We start from the raw sequence: 12,006 nt of genomic DNA, 5'->3' as shown, positions 1-12,006 counted from the left end.
CACTTCTCCGGCGGCGGGGGGGGGGGGCTCTTGCTTCTGAAGAGGAGGGTTGGAGAGAACAAGCAGGCTGTGGGGTTTGGTGATGAAGATGCTTCCGCGTCTGTGGTATTTGAATAAAACACATTCTGAGAATTCACTCGATCACTTTTTAAGCCCCTTGTAGAAAAATATATCCAGAATGAATCTGTTTCACATGTCAGTTCTGAAATCGCCTTTAGTTCACAGGTTACTGGTCAACAGAAAACAGGAGGTTGTGGCTGCACGAGGCCGAGCGCTAGGCTGCTTCCCCGCACGAAGTCTCCGCTGGACCGCTCTCCGGGCAGCGGGCGGCTCTCCGCCCCCTCCAGGGCCCCTCCCTGCTGGAGTGGGGAGGCGAGGGGCGGGCGGGTCGGGGGCGAGGGTGGCAGGGACTGGGCTTCTGTGTCTGGTGGTGCTGTCTGCAGATGGGGGTACCTGAAGCTTGGCAGTATGGTTAGCCCCGGCCAGGTCTTTAAAGGGCTCTTCTGGCTGCTTCCAGGAACCTGAGCTGAGCAGTAGGACCTGTGAATGACTTGGAGACTTAGGATAGAAACCTGGGACAGGGCTGCCAGGCTGCCTGCCATTTGCAGTGTGGTGTGCGGCCCACACCCGGGCCCACGTGTGCAGAAAGTCCACCCAGCTGCCTACAAGCAGACCGACCCCTCCTCCTACCACCACTCTGTGGGGAGCCGGTGGGCGTTCGGACCCCGAACCTCCATGCGGGCTCCCTAGGGCAGGAGAATGGGGCCCTCCGTGTCCAAGCCTTAATATCCCCACAGGTGTAGATTATTTGTATTTGTTATTCTGGAAAAAAAAAATCTATGTTCAATTTTTATGAAATTTTATTTCAAAATTCAGTGATGCTGGGATAGCGAGTCCCTTAGATGAGTGGCTTTTTTGGTGATTCTTTTGGTTGCATGTCGAATTCTTGAATGTGAAGCATTGGGGGTTAGTGGACCTGTTGTGGTCACAGGGCTGCCGGCTGGGTTTGCTGCAGGGCCCGCCTGTGGTGACGGCTTCTTGCCCCGGCGGCATTCAGGTGGCTCCATGGGCCTCTTCTGGGGCCGGCCTTTCCCCTGCCTCCCGTGCAAGCAGTTCCGATTGAAAACACTTCCCTGCCAGCCTTGGTGAATTCACACATTTCAGTTTTCGGGCCCGTGGTTGCTTTTCCCCCCTTTCAGCAGTGCCTGGCATGCGGGTGGCGGGATGAAGCTGGCCGCCTCTTCCAGCTGCGCAGGGCGGACGGCGAGAGGCAGACGTGCTTTTCAGACACGTGTAGACACGGGAGGGACCGAGGAAGAGGAGCGGATGCCGCCGAGGTCACTGCCAGTTTAAAAGGCCAGTTGGGACCGGTTTGGTCTTTTTTTTAGGAATCCTGCAACCCAGCGGGGCCAACGCTCGGGCCTGGCAGTCAGTGGGCTCTCTCTCGTTGGGCTCAGAGGCTTTTTCTGCCGGGGGCTGCCGCAGTTTAGATTTTTCCAAAGGGTGAAGTTCATGAAAGTTGAGTAATTTCAGTGATTAAAAGTGGGAGTTTGGAAATAAATGTGTCGAGAGTTTCAGGCAAGAATAAAAAGAAAGGGTGCGATCCATCCATCCCAGCTACTGTGAAACTGAATATTAGGCTTTCGAAGTCAGTTTCCTTACCCTATAGCTACATATCATACCTTTAAAAAAAATCTAAAATGTGAATGTACACATCTAGGCACACCCCTGGGAGCTGGGGGAACCGGTGTTTGGTGGACCACGATCCAGGAGACACGGTGGAAGGCTGGCTGAGCTCAGGGATGGGCGGGGCACCGGCGGGTTGGGCAGCCGGGTGGGGACCAAAGGGGGTCGTGTGGCTGCAGAGAGAGGCGGGGTCTGTGCCGGCCTTCCCCTGAAAAGGGCCGTCCTCAGAAGCAGAGGAGCGTCCTGGCCACCATGGCAGGTGAAGGGGGTGCACCTAGCTAAGGTGTCTGTGATGGGACCACCTCTCCCAACTCAGGTGGCTTGAAAAGCGATCCTTCAAGCCAGCGAGGGTACCAGTATGTTTTCTCCACGGACATGAGAAGTACAGGAACGTTCTGAGAACCCAGGGAGCCCCTTCCTTGCTGAGATTTTTCCCAGGGCTGGGTGGGTGGTACTTCTGAGGGTCCATCATAGCCTCAGACATTTGGGGATAACTTGGTAAAGTAATAACCAGCCTGCATGCTTCTGATTCTGAGTTTTGGAATGTGTGCTGCTGGAGAGAGGGGCCCATGTGTCAAAATAACACCTACGAAAACGCTTGCTGTGCTGACGGCTGTGACGATGAGGGACGAAGGGCACCAGAGCTGAGCGTCAGGGCCACGGGCAGAAAGGGAATTGGTTTTTAAAAGGGACAGTTCAAGGAACCTGCCTGGACCCGACTCGTGTCCTTGGGGTTTCAGCGTTAGGCTGGGGGCCCCCACTGCGGCGGGCCACCCACACCCCACCAGGTGAGCGCAGTCGGCCCTGGGCCTGGCTAATCAGATGTCTCCCTTCCGCGGTGAAATGCAGGCACGCAGGCTTTGTCCCGGCCTCTCAGGGTCGCAGCCCAGAACAGAGACGTCGCCAGCGCGGTGGCCTGGCCTGCACGGGGGTGTCAGTGCTGGAGAGGACTGCTAGTCTTTGATGACCGCTGTTGTTCTTTCTGGCTGTGGGATGTGGGGTGGGGGCTCTCAGGGACTTGGCCTAAGGCAGGGACGAACAGAGCTGGACCTCAGACAGCGTCTTTCTGCTTACTAGCATTTGAGCTTATAAAAAATTATTTTTTAATCAAAATTTCCAAAATAAAGTGAGTGGTTTCCCCACCCCGCAAGCTGCAATAAGTCTTGTCGGCTCACTCTCAGGCTTACAAGTCAAATGGGAGGAAAAGCAGGAAGCAGCTGCGAAGGAGGACAAAGGGGCAGAGCGAGGACGGGCGTGGCTCTCATGCCAGGAGGGAAGCCCTGGCCCGCGCGGGCCTGTGTTTCCAGGCCGGGTTCTGGGCCGCCCCGGCCAGTGCAGCCCGGCGGGGTCCGGCGGAAAGGAGGATGCAGAGGCGTCCGCCTGGAGAGCCAGAGCTCCCGGTTCCACAGCGTCCTCCGGGACCAGGGATCACGGTGTGCGGCCGGGCCCAGCAATGGCTCCTTTGCACGGCAGCGTGGGTTCCCGTCGTAGCTCAAGACATACCTCCTACTTCCTGACGAGAAAGCCCCAGCCTGGTTAGCAGCGCACACCTCAGACTGGGACACTTGCAAGGAGACCAGTGTTGAACCACAAAGCGAATACAGGTTTTTGCTTTTGTCTGTAAAAATGTACAGGGCGCCTGCTTGGGGCTGCGGTGTCAGGACGAGGTGGGGCTCGGTGGCCCAGGCTCTGCGCCGGCCTCCTTCATACCTCGCCCACCCACACCGCTGTGGCTCCCCCCTTTATGCCCGACACCTCACACCGCAGTGCATTTCGTCGCCCGTTGATGAGAAACAGTGACTCCCGGGCTGGCGTGAGGAGGTACTGTCCGAACAGCCCGCTGTCCCTCACGATCCTGTGGGGCCCTCCCCAGGGCCAGGCTGGCCCTGAGGGCGGCTCCTTGAAGTTCTTCAGCACGCCCACCTTCCCCGTGGACAGCTCCAGGAACAGCAGGTCCGGCTCCGTCTCCAGCGCGGCGTAGACGTAGTACTGGTTGCTGTGGGTGAAAGAACGCTGGAACGCCACATCAGAGATGCCCTGGCTGACTTTCAGCTTGTAGAGGGTCCGGATCTCCCCCCGCAGGGTGACCTCCTGCACCTGCAGCTGGGCGCCGGCTGCAGCAGCGCTGATGACGAAGCGCCCGTCGGGGGACGTGCGTGGGGTGCCGGTCACGTCGCCGTTGGGGCCAACCACGGAGTCCGTGACGCTGTCGATCAGCAGCTGTGGAGCAGCAGCAGGGGCCTGGTCCTGCCGGCACTCGACGAAGAAGTAGCCGCCCAGGTGAGTGTGGGCCAGGGCCTGAGGCAGGCAGCCGTGGCGCCGCAGGCCGATGGTCTTGAGGGGCATCAGGGTTTCCAGGTCGACTTTGTGAACCGCGGGCTCAGACTTGTTGAAGATGAAGCCGAACCTGAGAGGGAGACAACGGAGGTCAGAGGCCGGGCCCCGTCATCCATCCCACAGGGCTGCAGCCCATCCCTTCCTTGCAACCCTTCAGCAGCTGAGAGCCCAGGGACAAGGCCCGCCATCGGCAGGGGCGGCTTCAGAAGGGATTCGCCTGCGATCTCAAACTGGAGGAAGAGAGCTACCAGCGTTCCTGGACTTATGCTTTCGTGACACGCACTCCTCTTTAGAAATGGCGAGGAGGAGGCCGAACATGCCTCCAACAGCGTCTCCCTCAGGGATGGAGGCTACCAGCCTCCTGGCAGCCTCGTGGCAGCGGGGGCCTGGGCCCGGAGGGGAAGGACCGGTGCCCGCGGCCCCGGCTCTGCCTGGGCAGGACAGGAGAGCCTACAGCCTCGCTGTTTTCTGGACAAACTGGTGGGTCTGAATTCGAGGATGCAGAATCAGCGGTGCGAGTCCAGGCTTCCTATCAGTGTCCTCTTCCCCTGGGACCAGGAAGGGGCAGCCGCTTCTCTGGCCATGTGTATGATGCTGGCAGGGGGCTGAGAGTAGCCTGTACTCTTGGAGCCCGAAGACCTGATGCGGCTGAGTCCCCTGCCAGCCACAGGGCCTGGGGCAAGTTGCTCGCCTGTCTAAGCCTCTGTGAACCCGAAGAGGGTGGTTCCTTGGAGAGCTGCTGGGGAGGATTAGATGATGTAGGAGGGAGCTGAGTGGAAGAGCTCCCTACGTGGCAGCGTCTGGCGGCTGGCATTTGGACCTGAAATTCCTCCCTGGGGCCCCTTGCTAGCTGTAAGAAGGCGTGGCTCCGGGCGGGACTTCCCACCGGAGAGCCTCTCCTGAATCCCTCGCTCACAGAGGCCTTTTTAAAATTAAATTTTTGTTTTTTAAAAAGATATTATTTATGTATTTTTAAAGAGAGGGGATGGGTGGGAGAAAGAGAAGGAGAGAGACATCAATGTGTGGTTGCCTCTCGCACACCCCCTACTGGGGACCCGGCCCACAACCCAGGCTTGTGCCCTGACTGGGAATTGAACCAACGACCCTTTGGTTTGCAGGCCGGCACTCAATCCAGTGAGCCACACCAGCCAGGGAACAGAGGCCTTTTGACACTGTGTACCCCTACAGGAGTAGAGGAAAATCGCTTCCACAGTTTTCTCTTGAATACTGATACCTCAGAGTGGGGAAAATGCCCTCTTCAAGGCATCTGGGAAGCGCCCTTAAAGAGCTGTGCACGGACAGAGCAGGGAACAAAGCCCCGCTTTCCAAGGAACTTTCACGTGAAAGCCGGGCGCAGGGGCTGCCGAGGCTCTGCGCTGCGGGCCCCCAGCTGAGAGCAGCTGCTCTGAGGGGCCGTGCCTGCAGGACCACGCGCGGGCTCTCCCCAGGCACTCTCTGCGGGAGGGGGTGGGGGGCCCGTAGAGTGGTTACTTGTCTCCTCGGGCAAGGACAAATGGGAAAGTCCTATTTTTACAAATCCAGCCTCAGCTGCCCACAGTGAGTCATTTCTTCCGGGAGAAAGGTGCTTGGTGTCAGATGAAGGGAAAGCATAAATCGTGCTGCGTGACAACGGGGTCCTGGTGGCTTTACGAAGGGCAGGCTCAGTCTCAGCAGAGGTGACTTTACGGAAGGTGTCAGGGGTGCTTGGAAATGAGTAGGGACGGGGTGTGGCCAGATCGGGGCAGGGCGAGATCTGCTGCTGAGGCCACGGCTGTCACTAGGAGGCTCTTCCCCTGAACGGTGGCAAACTGGGCACCCGGGGGGCCTCGCTTCCCGGCCAGGCCCCTGTGCAGCTGCTCTGGGGGCCCTGCGGAACCACGGGCTGTGGTCGGCGGAGAGTGGGGCAGCGTGGGCCTCTCAGCGGAAACCTGGCTGTGCGTTTAGCCAGACTGCCAATTCCTGGCTGTGTGACCTTGACCAGTGTCTCAACTTCTCTGAGCCTCAGCTTCCTCATCTGTAAAATAGGTTTTAGGTCATGTTTACTAGTCTTTTTTTGTGGGTGTCTAGCGAGGGGAACGTGCTCGATTAACCGTGCTGCTTCCTGCTTTCCTCCATCGTCTTTGCCAGAGGCCGACCCTGCCCTCGCTGGGCCCCTGAGGGCGTTCGGAGCTGGGCACCTCCTGAACTCGAACAATTAAAAACTAGGGGGGGGTCCATCTCTCTGTCCCTTCCTGATGGGGTCCCAAGCCAGCCCTGGAGGAGCGGGGGAGACAGAGACAGCAGCGGGTCGCGCCCTGGGCAAAGCGCCCCACGCAGGGCGCAGCTGGAGCACGTGGGGCCTCAGGGCCTCGCTCGCGGGCCTCACCTGATGTGGTTGATGATGAGGTTTGTTGGGGGAATGAAGAAGTCGTCCACTCCCGCAAAGGGCGTGTGGATGAGGTGCTGGCCCTGGCCGGTGCTGGCTTCCGTGATCACCTGTAACACGGAGCGGGAGTCCTGTGAGGGCCTGTCCCATGGCGGGGGTGGGGGTGCGGGAGACTGGGAACCTGGAGACCTCTGCACGCTCCGGGGGGACCCCCAGCAGCCAGGCTGCTGGACATGATGGACAAGCCACAGTCTGGGGAGGGGGCAGAGCAGACGCAGACTGGGGTGTCACAGGCGGGGACCTGACCCTCCTGGGTGAGGAAGGGGTGGGACAGGAGTGGATGCCTGAATGGCGCCCTCTGCTCCGTCAGGCGTGACGTGCTGCTCATTGTCAGCCGTGGTGACCACAGAGCGGGGACTTGCAGGGACCCTGTTGGACTTGTGTTGGGGCTTTGGAGGGCGGAGAACTGAAACCTCCTGCTCAGAGACAACCTGCCCCACAGAGGGAAGCCCACCTGCTCAGCGCCTCGGCCTTCTGGGGAAAAGGAGAGCGCGTTTAAATAATGAAAATGTTACACTGTAGCATTTTCTGCTTATTTACTGCTTATTTTCCGTGGACGCCTGGGGCCGGCCAGTTTGCTGGGGATCTCTGTCGCACAGGGCTCACTGCGGCGTTCGCTGGGAGCTGCGTCTCCACAATTCATTAGAGAAAGCGGGGGTGCCGGACGGGGAGGCTGGGGTGCGGTTAGGGGCCTTGCGAGTAGAATGCGGGGACAGGTTCCAGTGCCGCAAAGGGGACTCGCGGTGAGAGGTAGAATTAGGTCGTGTGTCTGGTACTGATTGGCAGTGACAGAGCATGGCTGCCTCTCCTTCCCCGAGGTTGCACTTTCTCCCGTGTGGACATGGCAGGAAGTGACCAGAGCCATTCCCTGGGGTGTGTCCTGCTGCGTCTGCCTCAGGGACCAGCACGTGGGCAGTGCAGGACAGAGTGAAGCGATGTCCGTGGTTGGAGAGCGTGGGAGGGTGGTCTGGGGGTCCTTCCAGAAAGCTCCCTGCACGCAGGCTGGGCATCTGGGCATTGTTGGCTCCTGAGGCCTGGGCCTGGGCCGGCCAGACGCGGAGCCAGACAGCCTGCGTCCCCTGCCTTCTGCACGTGCTCATCAGCCTCCAAGTCCAAGGCCGTTGCCCGGAAAGGCGGCAGAGCTGCAGCGAGGGGAGGGGCGTGGTCAGCCTGAGGGCCCCACGGACAGGCCCAGACGCTCTGAGCAGGACAGAAGGCAGAGGACCCTAAGCAGGGAGGTGGGACACTTCTGTGACATTGTGGCCGTGTGCACGGAGGAAAGGGCCCAGGTTTCTGCAGTCTCAGGCTGGGGACAGTCCCGGGTGGGGCTCTGTGACCCCGCGGCTCGGAGCTTGGCGTGCTTCCTCCTTCTGCGACAGGGTTGCCTGCCAGCTCTTGCTTTTCTGATGAGACCAACAGCACCTGGCTGCCGCCTCAGGCAGGTTTGAGGTTGGGGTCTCCCGAATCCCGCGTCCTGGGGGTCAACAGGCACAATGCCCGACTGCAATGACGAGGGCTGTCTCTTCTAATCGTGGGGGACGCTGAAGTTCCACAGCTGCGTGAGGTTCTTTTCCTGTGATTTAGCAAAAATGGCCAAATGACACTTCCATGGCAGGACCATGAGGAGACGCTCAGAACTGGGCATGAAGGAAGTGTCAGCATAGGAAGCTGAATTTCAGAGCCTAGAGCAAAATGCCAGAGGATTCCAGGGAGCTATGTGATCCTTGCTTGGTGGCAGCCTGTCATTTTAGCTTATAAGAGAGATGGGAGATGGCAGGCTGTCAGCGGTCGGGGCCGCTCACACCTTGCCACTCTGACGTCCTGTCCTCCGAGGTTACTTCATTAATGCGCGGGACCCGGGACCGCAGGCCATCAAACTGTTGCGGGCACGTCAGCCTCGTGGCTCCAACAAGCCGTGCACCCCTTGGCTTGTGTCCTAGCGTGTGGCTGGGTATCTCAGTGGCGCCGAGATAAGCCCTCAGATTTATTGGCTCTGTGAGCTCGGTACAGGAGGCGTACATATGCAGCTGGTATCAGATGTCATTTGGTAGTCAGCGTGGGGTAGGAAAGACTGGGCATCTCCGTCAGAGGGTGGGCAAGCCAGCTGGGAAGTGACATTTGGGGAAGGGCAGGGGACAAGGCATCCAGTGGGACAGGCTGAGAGGCAGCTGAAAGCTGGGTGGGGTGTGGGTGGGCAAGAGAGTGGCGGGCCAAGCCCCCGACGCCGGCTGCTGGGGGCGGGCCTCCTCCGTGGGAGCATCTGCGCTGCCATGGCGAGGTGTGGGTAGCCAGTTCCCTAGTGCTGGGTATTTAGAAACACGGAAATATTATTTTTGATATTTTGCAAATATAAACATCACCGTAACATAATGTTGTAACTAAAACTTTGTCCATATCCAGGATCATGGCCTTGGGATAAGATCTGAGAAGTCAAGTTGCTGGATCAAAAAGCACTGTTTTGAGGCTTTCAGTTCACATTTCAAACCGCTCACCGCAAAGGCTGTGCCAGTTGACCTTTCTGGAAGCAGATTTTGGAAGTGCTCATTTCTTTATCCCCGGTGACGAAGGTGGGTTTATTCAATCTATTTCATTTTCTTGTCATAGTGCATTTCCCAGAGTTGCCAATTATGGTGACGGTGGACCTCATGGTCTAATTACTGAAATTAATTAAAATGCTTTTAGTGCTTTGTCATTCAGACAAAATTTGCTCTTGGTTTCTGGGAAATAGTCTTCATTATATTTAAGAAATTTCCTTCTAGTCCTATTTTTAGGTATTTTATTAAGACTGCCTGCTACATTTAATTAAATGCCTTTTCAGCATTTATTGGAAATATCACAGGTTTTTTTTCTTCCTGCTTTAATTTGTTTGTGTTCTTTTTAATGCTGACTGATTTCCTGGGAGTGAACCGTCACTGCCTCTGGGGACATGTTCCCTGCTCAAGTGATCAGACGCATTGATGGTCTCTGCTTCGAACACTGTGACTGGAATTTTGTTCATGTATTTGGGAGAGTAAAAACAGTATAAAGAAAGCAAACTGTAGTCAGTTTTAATAATTATAAGAATATTGGCTATTTAAAACAAAGGAGCTGTACTTTTCTCTTTTGCTCTGAGATAGTTCAAATAATATTAAAATTATATACTGAAGGGTTGAGAAAACTCAGATGTGCTTTTTTTTAATGATAGATCTTTAATTTTATAGAAACCTCTCCTAAGATAATTGTTTTAGGTTGTTTTCCATTTCTTAGGTCAATTTTTTTCCTTACATTTTGAAAATAATCATCCATTTCTTCTAGGTTATAAAATACTACATTGGGCAGCAAATTCTAAAATTATTTCATTCTCCTGTATCTGCAGTCATATCCCTCCCTCATTCTTCATTGTCTATTTTTGTTATCTTTCCTTTATCAGGTATGAGAAGGATTTATCTGTTTCTCTATTTGTTCCTTTATTATTTTCTATTAATTTCAGTCTTTTTATTCTTACCAGTCACTTTGTTCTTTTTCTAATTTATTAACACAAATACTTCCTTTGTGGGCTTTTAAGACACAAATATTCCTTGTGTATAACTTTCTTCGTATCCCATAGGTTTTGATGTGAAACATTCTCTTTCATTGCTTTTGAGACCGTTTATAATTTCCCTTTTAATTTCCTCTTTCATCTAATAATGATCCAGGAGTGCTTTCTTATTAGGTCACGTTTTAATTACTTCTAATTATCAGATAATGTAGCCTATAATGTTTGCAAAATTTGTAAATGTTTTCTTTGTGATTACTCATATACTTATCTATATGTGAACATGTGAAAAACTCTATTTGGCAGATGAAAGGTTTCCTATATATTAATTAAACCAAGTTCCTCATTCATATTATTCAGTTTTCCCATGCCATTATTTTGTCTCCTTGGTATGTACAGTTAACCGTATTTTGCCATGTATACTTTTTTGCCCAAATTTTTGAGGGAAAAATAAGGATGCACATTATACATGGGTATAATGATTACATACCATGGGTATAACAATCCTGTGTATAATGCACACAATAACATGGGTGTGCAATATATATGGCAAAATACGGGCCAGTGCATTTTAAATTAAGTTTCCCTTGCATTTTTAATTGCTTTGGTTTTATGTATTTAGTTGTCATGTTGTTGGATATCTACTGGCTGTGTCTCTTGTCACATATGTCTCTCCTTATGTTGGTTAGTGCTTTGAACGTGAAGTTCCGCCTTGTCTGATATTATTAATATTACCACTTGTACATATATCTTAGTTGCCCCATTCATCACTATTTCTACCCTTTTAAATTTAATCTCTTATTACCATTCTATGTGTTTCTTGTAAAGAAGTTATAGTTGTCTTTCCTTCCTTCCTTCCTTCTCCTTTTTTTAAAGCCTAACCTGATCATCTCTGTTTTTAATAGAAGGATTCAGTTTGTCTCATTTGGACTGAGACGTTCAGTTCTAAGCTATTGATCTCAAACGTTCTCTATATCCTCTCTTATCCCAGTAAGATGACATTGTTGAGTATTCTTACTTCCTCCTTGTCCCTCCACTCCATACTCATTTTTACGGAAATAATTTTTACTCCATACTATTTATAGCCTGGTATCAGGGTTTCTCTGTCAGTGTGTCTCTGCTAATTCAAACATCCTTATTTAGCACTCATTGTACATTTACAGATAGTTTCTCCTCATCCACCTTTCTTTTAATTTTACACCTTCCTCTCCAGGTTCCTTACCTATGACTGTCTCCTCTTTATCTTTCTCCATCTTGATGTCCCTGATCTGGTTCCTCAGGTGGTGCCCGTGGGCGATATGCTGTCTGGATTCTTGCATATCCCTGTATCTTCCTGACGGGTAGGTGATACCTTGGTGGGGAATAGGGTTCTTGGACGCCAGCCCTTTTATCTAAGTAGCGTCCATGTGACTCCATGGTCTTCCAGCTCCTGTAGAGGCTGAGCAGCCCAAGGCCCGTTGGATTCTTGTTTCTTCTGCAGGTCACATGTTCCCTCTGCTAGTAAGGCTTCCCCTCTGTTCTTCTACCAACAAGGGCGGAGCCGTGTCATTGCTCAGCAGTTCAGCTTGGAAGTAAATCCTTTACAATCTACATGATTAAGCTTTGTAACTCGGCAGTTTTATTCCAAATGTATTTAATGTTGGACTCCACGCGAGCTGTTTCTTCCTCTCTCTCTAAACTTCTGATGAACTCCTGAGACGTCAAATCTCAGTCTCTTCATATGTTTGATCTGTGATTTGAGATTTTTTTTTTTTTTTTAATCTTTCAGGCAACTAGTTGGGTCTCAATAGAAATTTAATTTCTGGACTTATCTACTGCAGTTGGAAATGAGAGAATCATTTTTGTTCATTTTTAGTTCTGGAAGAATCATTTTTGGTGGCTGCTCCCCTTGAGTTTCCTTAAGCGCCTTCATAGAGCGGCCGGAGGGACAGGTAGCAATACTTTCTGTCAGCTGAGCCCCTGTTCTGAGCGGCCTTTTTCCTGGCTCCTAGGACCTCTCATGGGTTGTTGTTAGTTGTCGTTGGCTCACGGGGGACTCAAGGCT

The 12,006-nt window shown here is 53.3% G+C and overlaps 1 protein-coding gene across 6 annotated transcripts in view; it reads right to left on the bottom strand.

Moving 5' to 3' along the window:
• Positions 1-3,132: 3,132 nt before the first annotated feature.
• The window catches only part of FSTL4 (follistatin like 4), a 359,817-nt gene continuing 350,943 nt past the window's right edge, over positions 3,133-12,006 (bottom strand). For all 6 annotated transcript variants that reach the window (XM_054568477.1, XM_054568474.1, XM_054568472.1 and 3 more), the window contains 2 exons: positions 6,389-6,498; positions 3,133-4,093 (listed from right to left, as the gene is read on the bottom strand). In XM_054568477.1, coding sequence (XP_054424452.1) covers positions 3,391-4,093; positions 6,389-6,498 — 813 coding nt within the window. In that variant the 3' untranslated portion in view covers positions 3,133-3,390. The remainder of the gene's footprint in view (positions 4,094-6,388; positions 6,499-12,006) is intronic.

The sequence above is a fragment of the Pteronotus mesoamericanus genome, unplaced genomic scaffold, assembly GCF_021234165.1.
Source record: "Pteronotus mesoamericanus isolate MK-2021 breed Mesoamerican mustached bat unplaced genomic scaffold, CSHL_Meso_final contig_2, whole genome shotgun sequence".
In the NCBI taxonomy this organism is placed as follows: Eukaryota; Metazoa; Chordata; class Mammalia; order Chiroptera; family Mormoopidae; genus Pteronotus; species Pteronotus mesoamericanus.
This window is presented reverse-complemented; position numbering and strand designations above follow the sequence as displayed.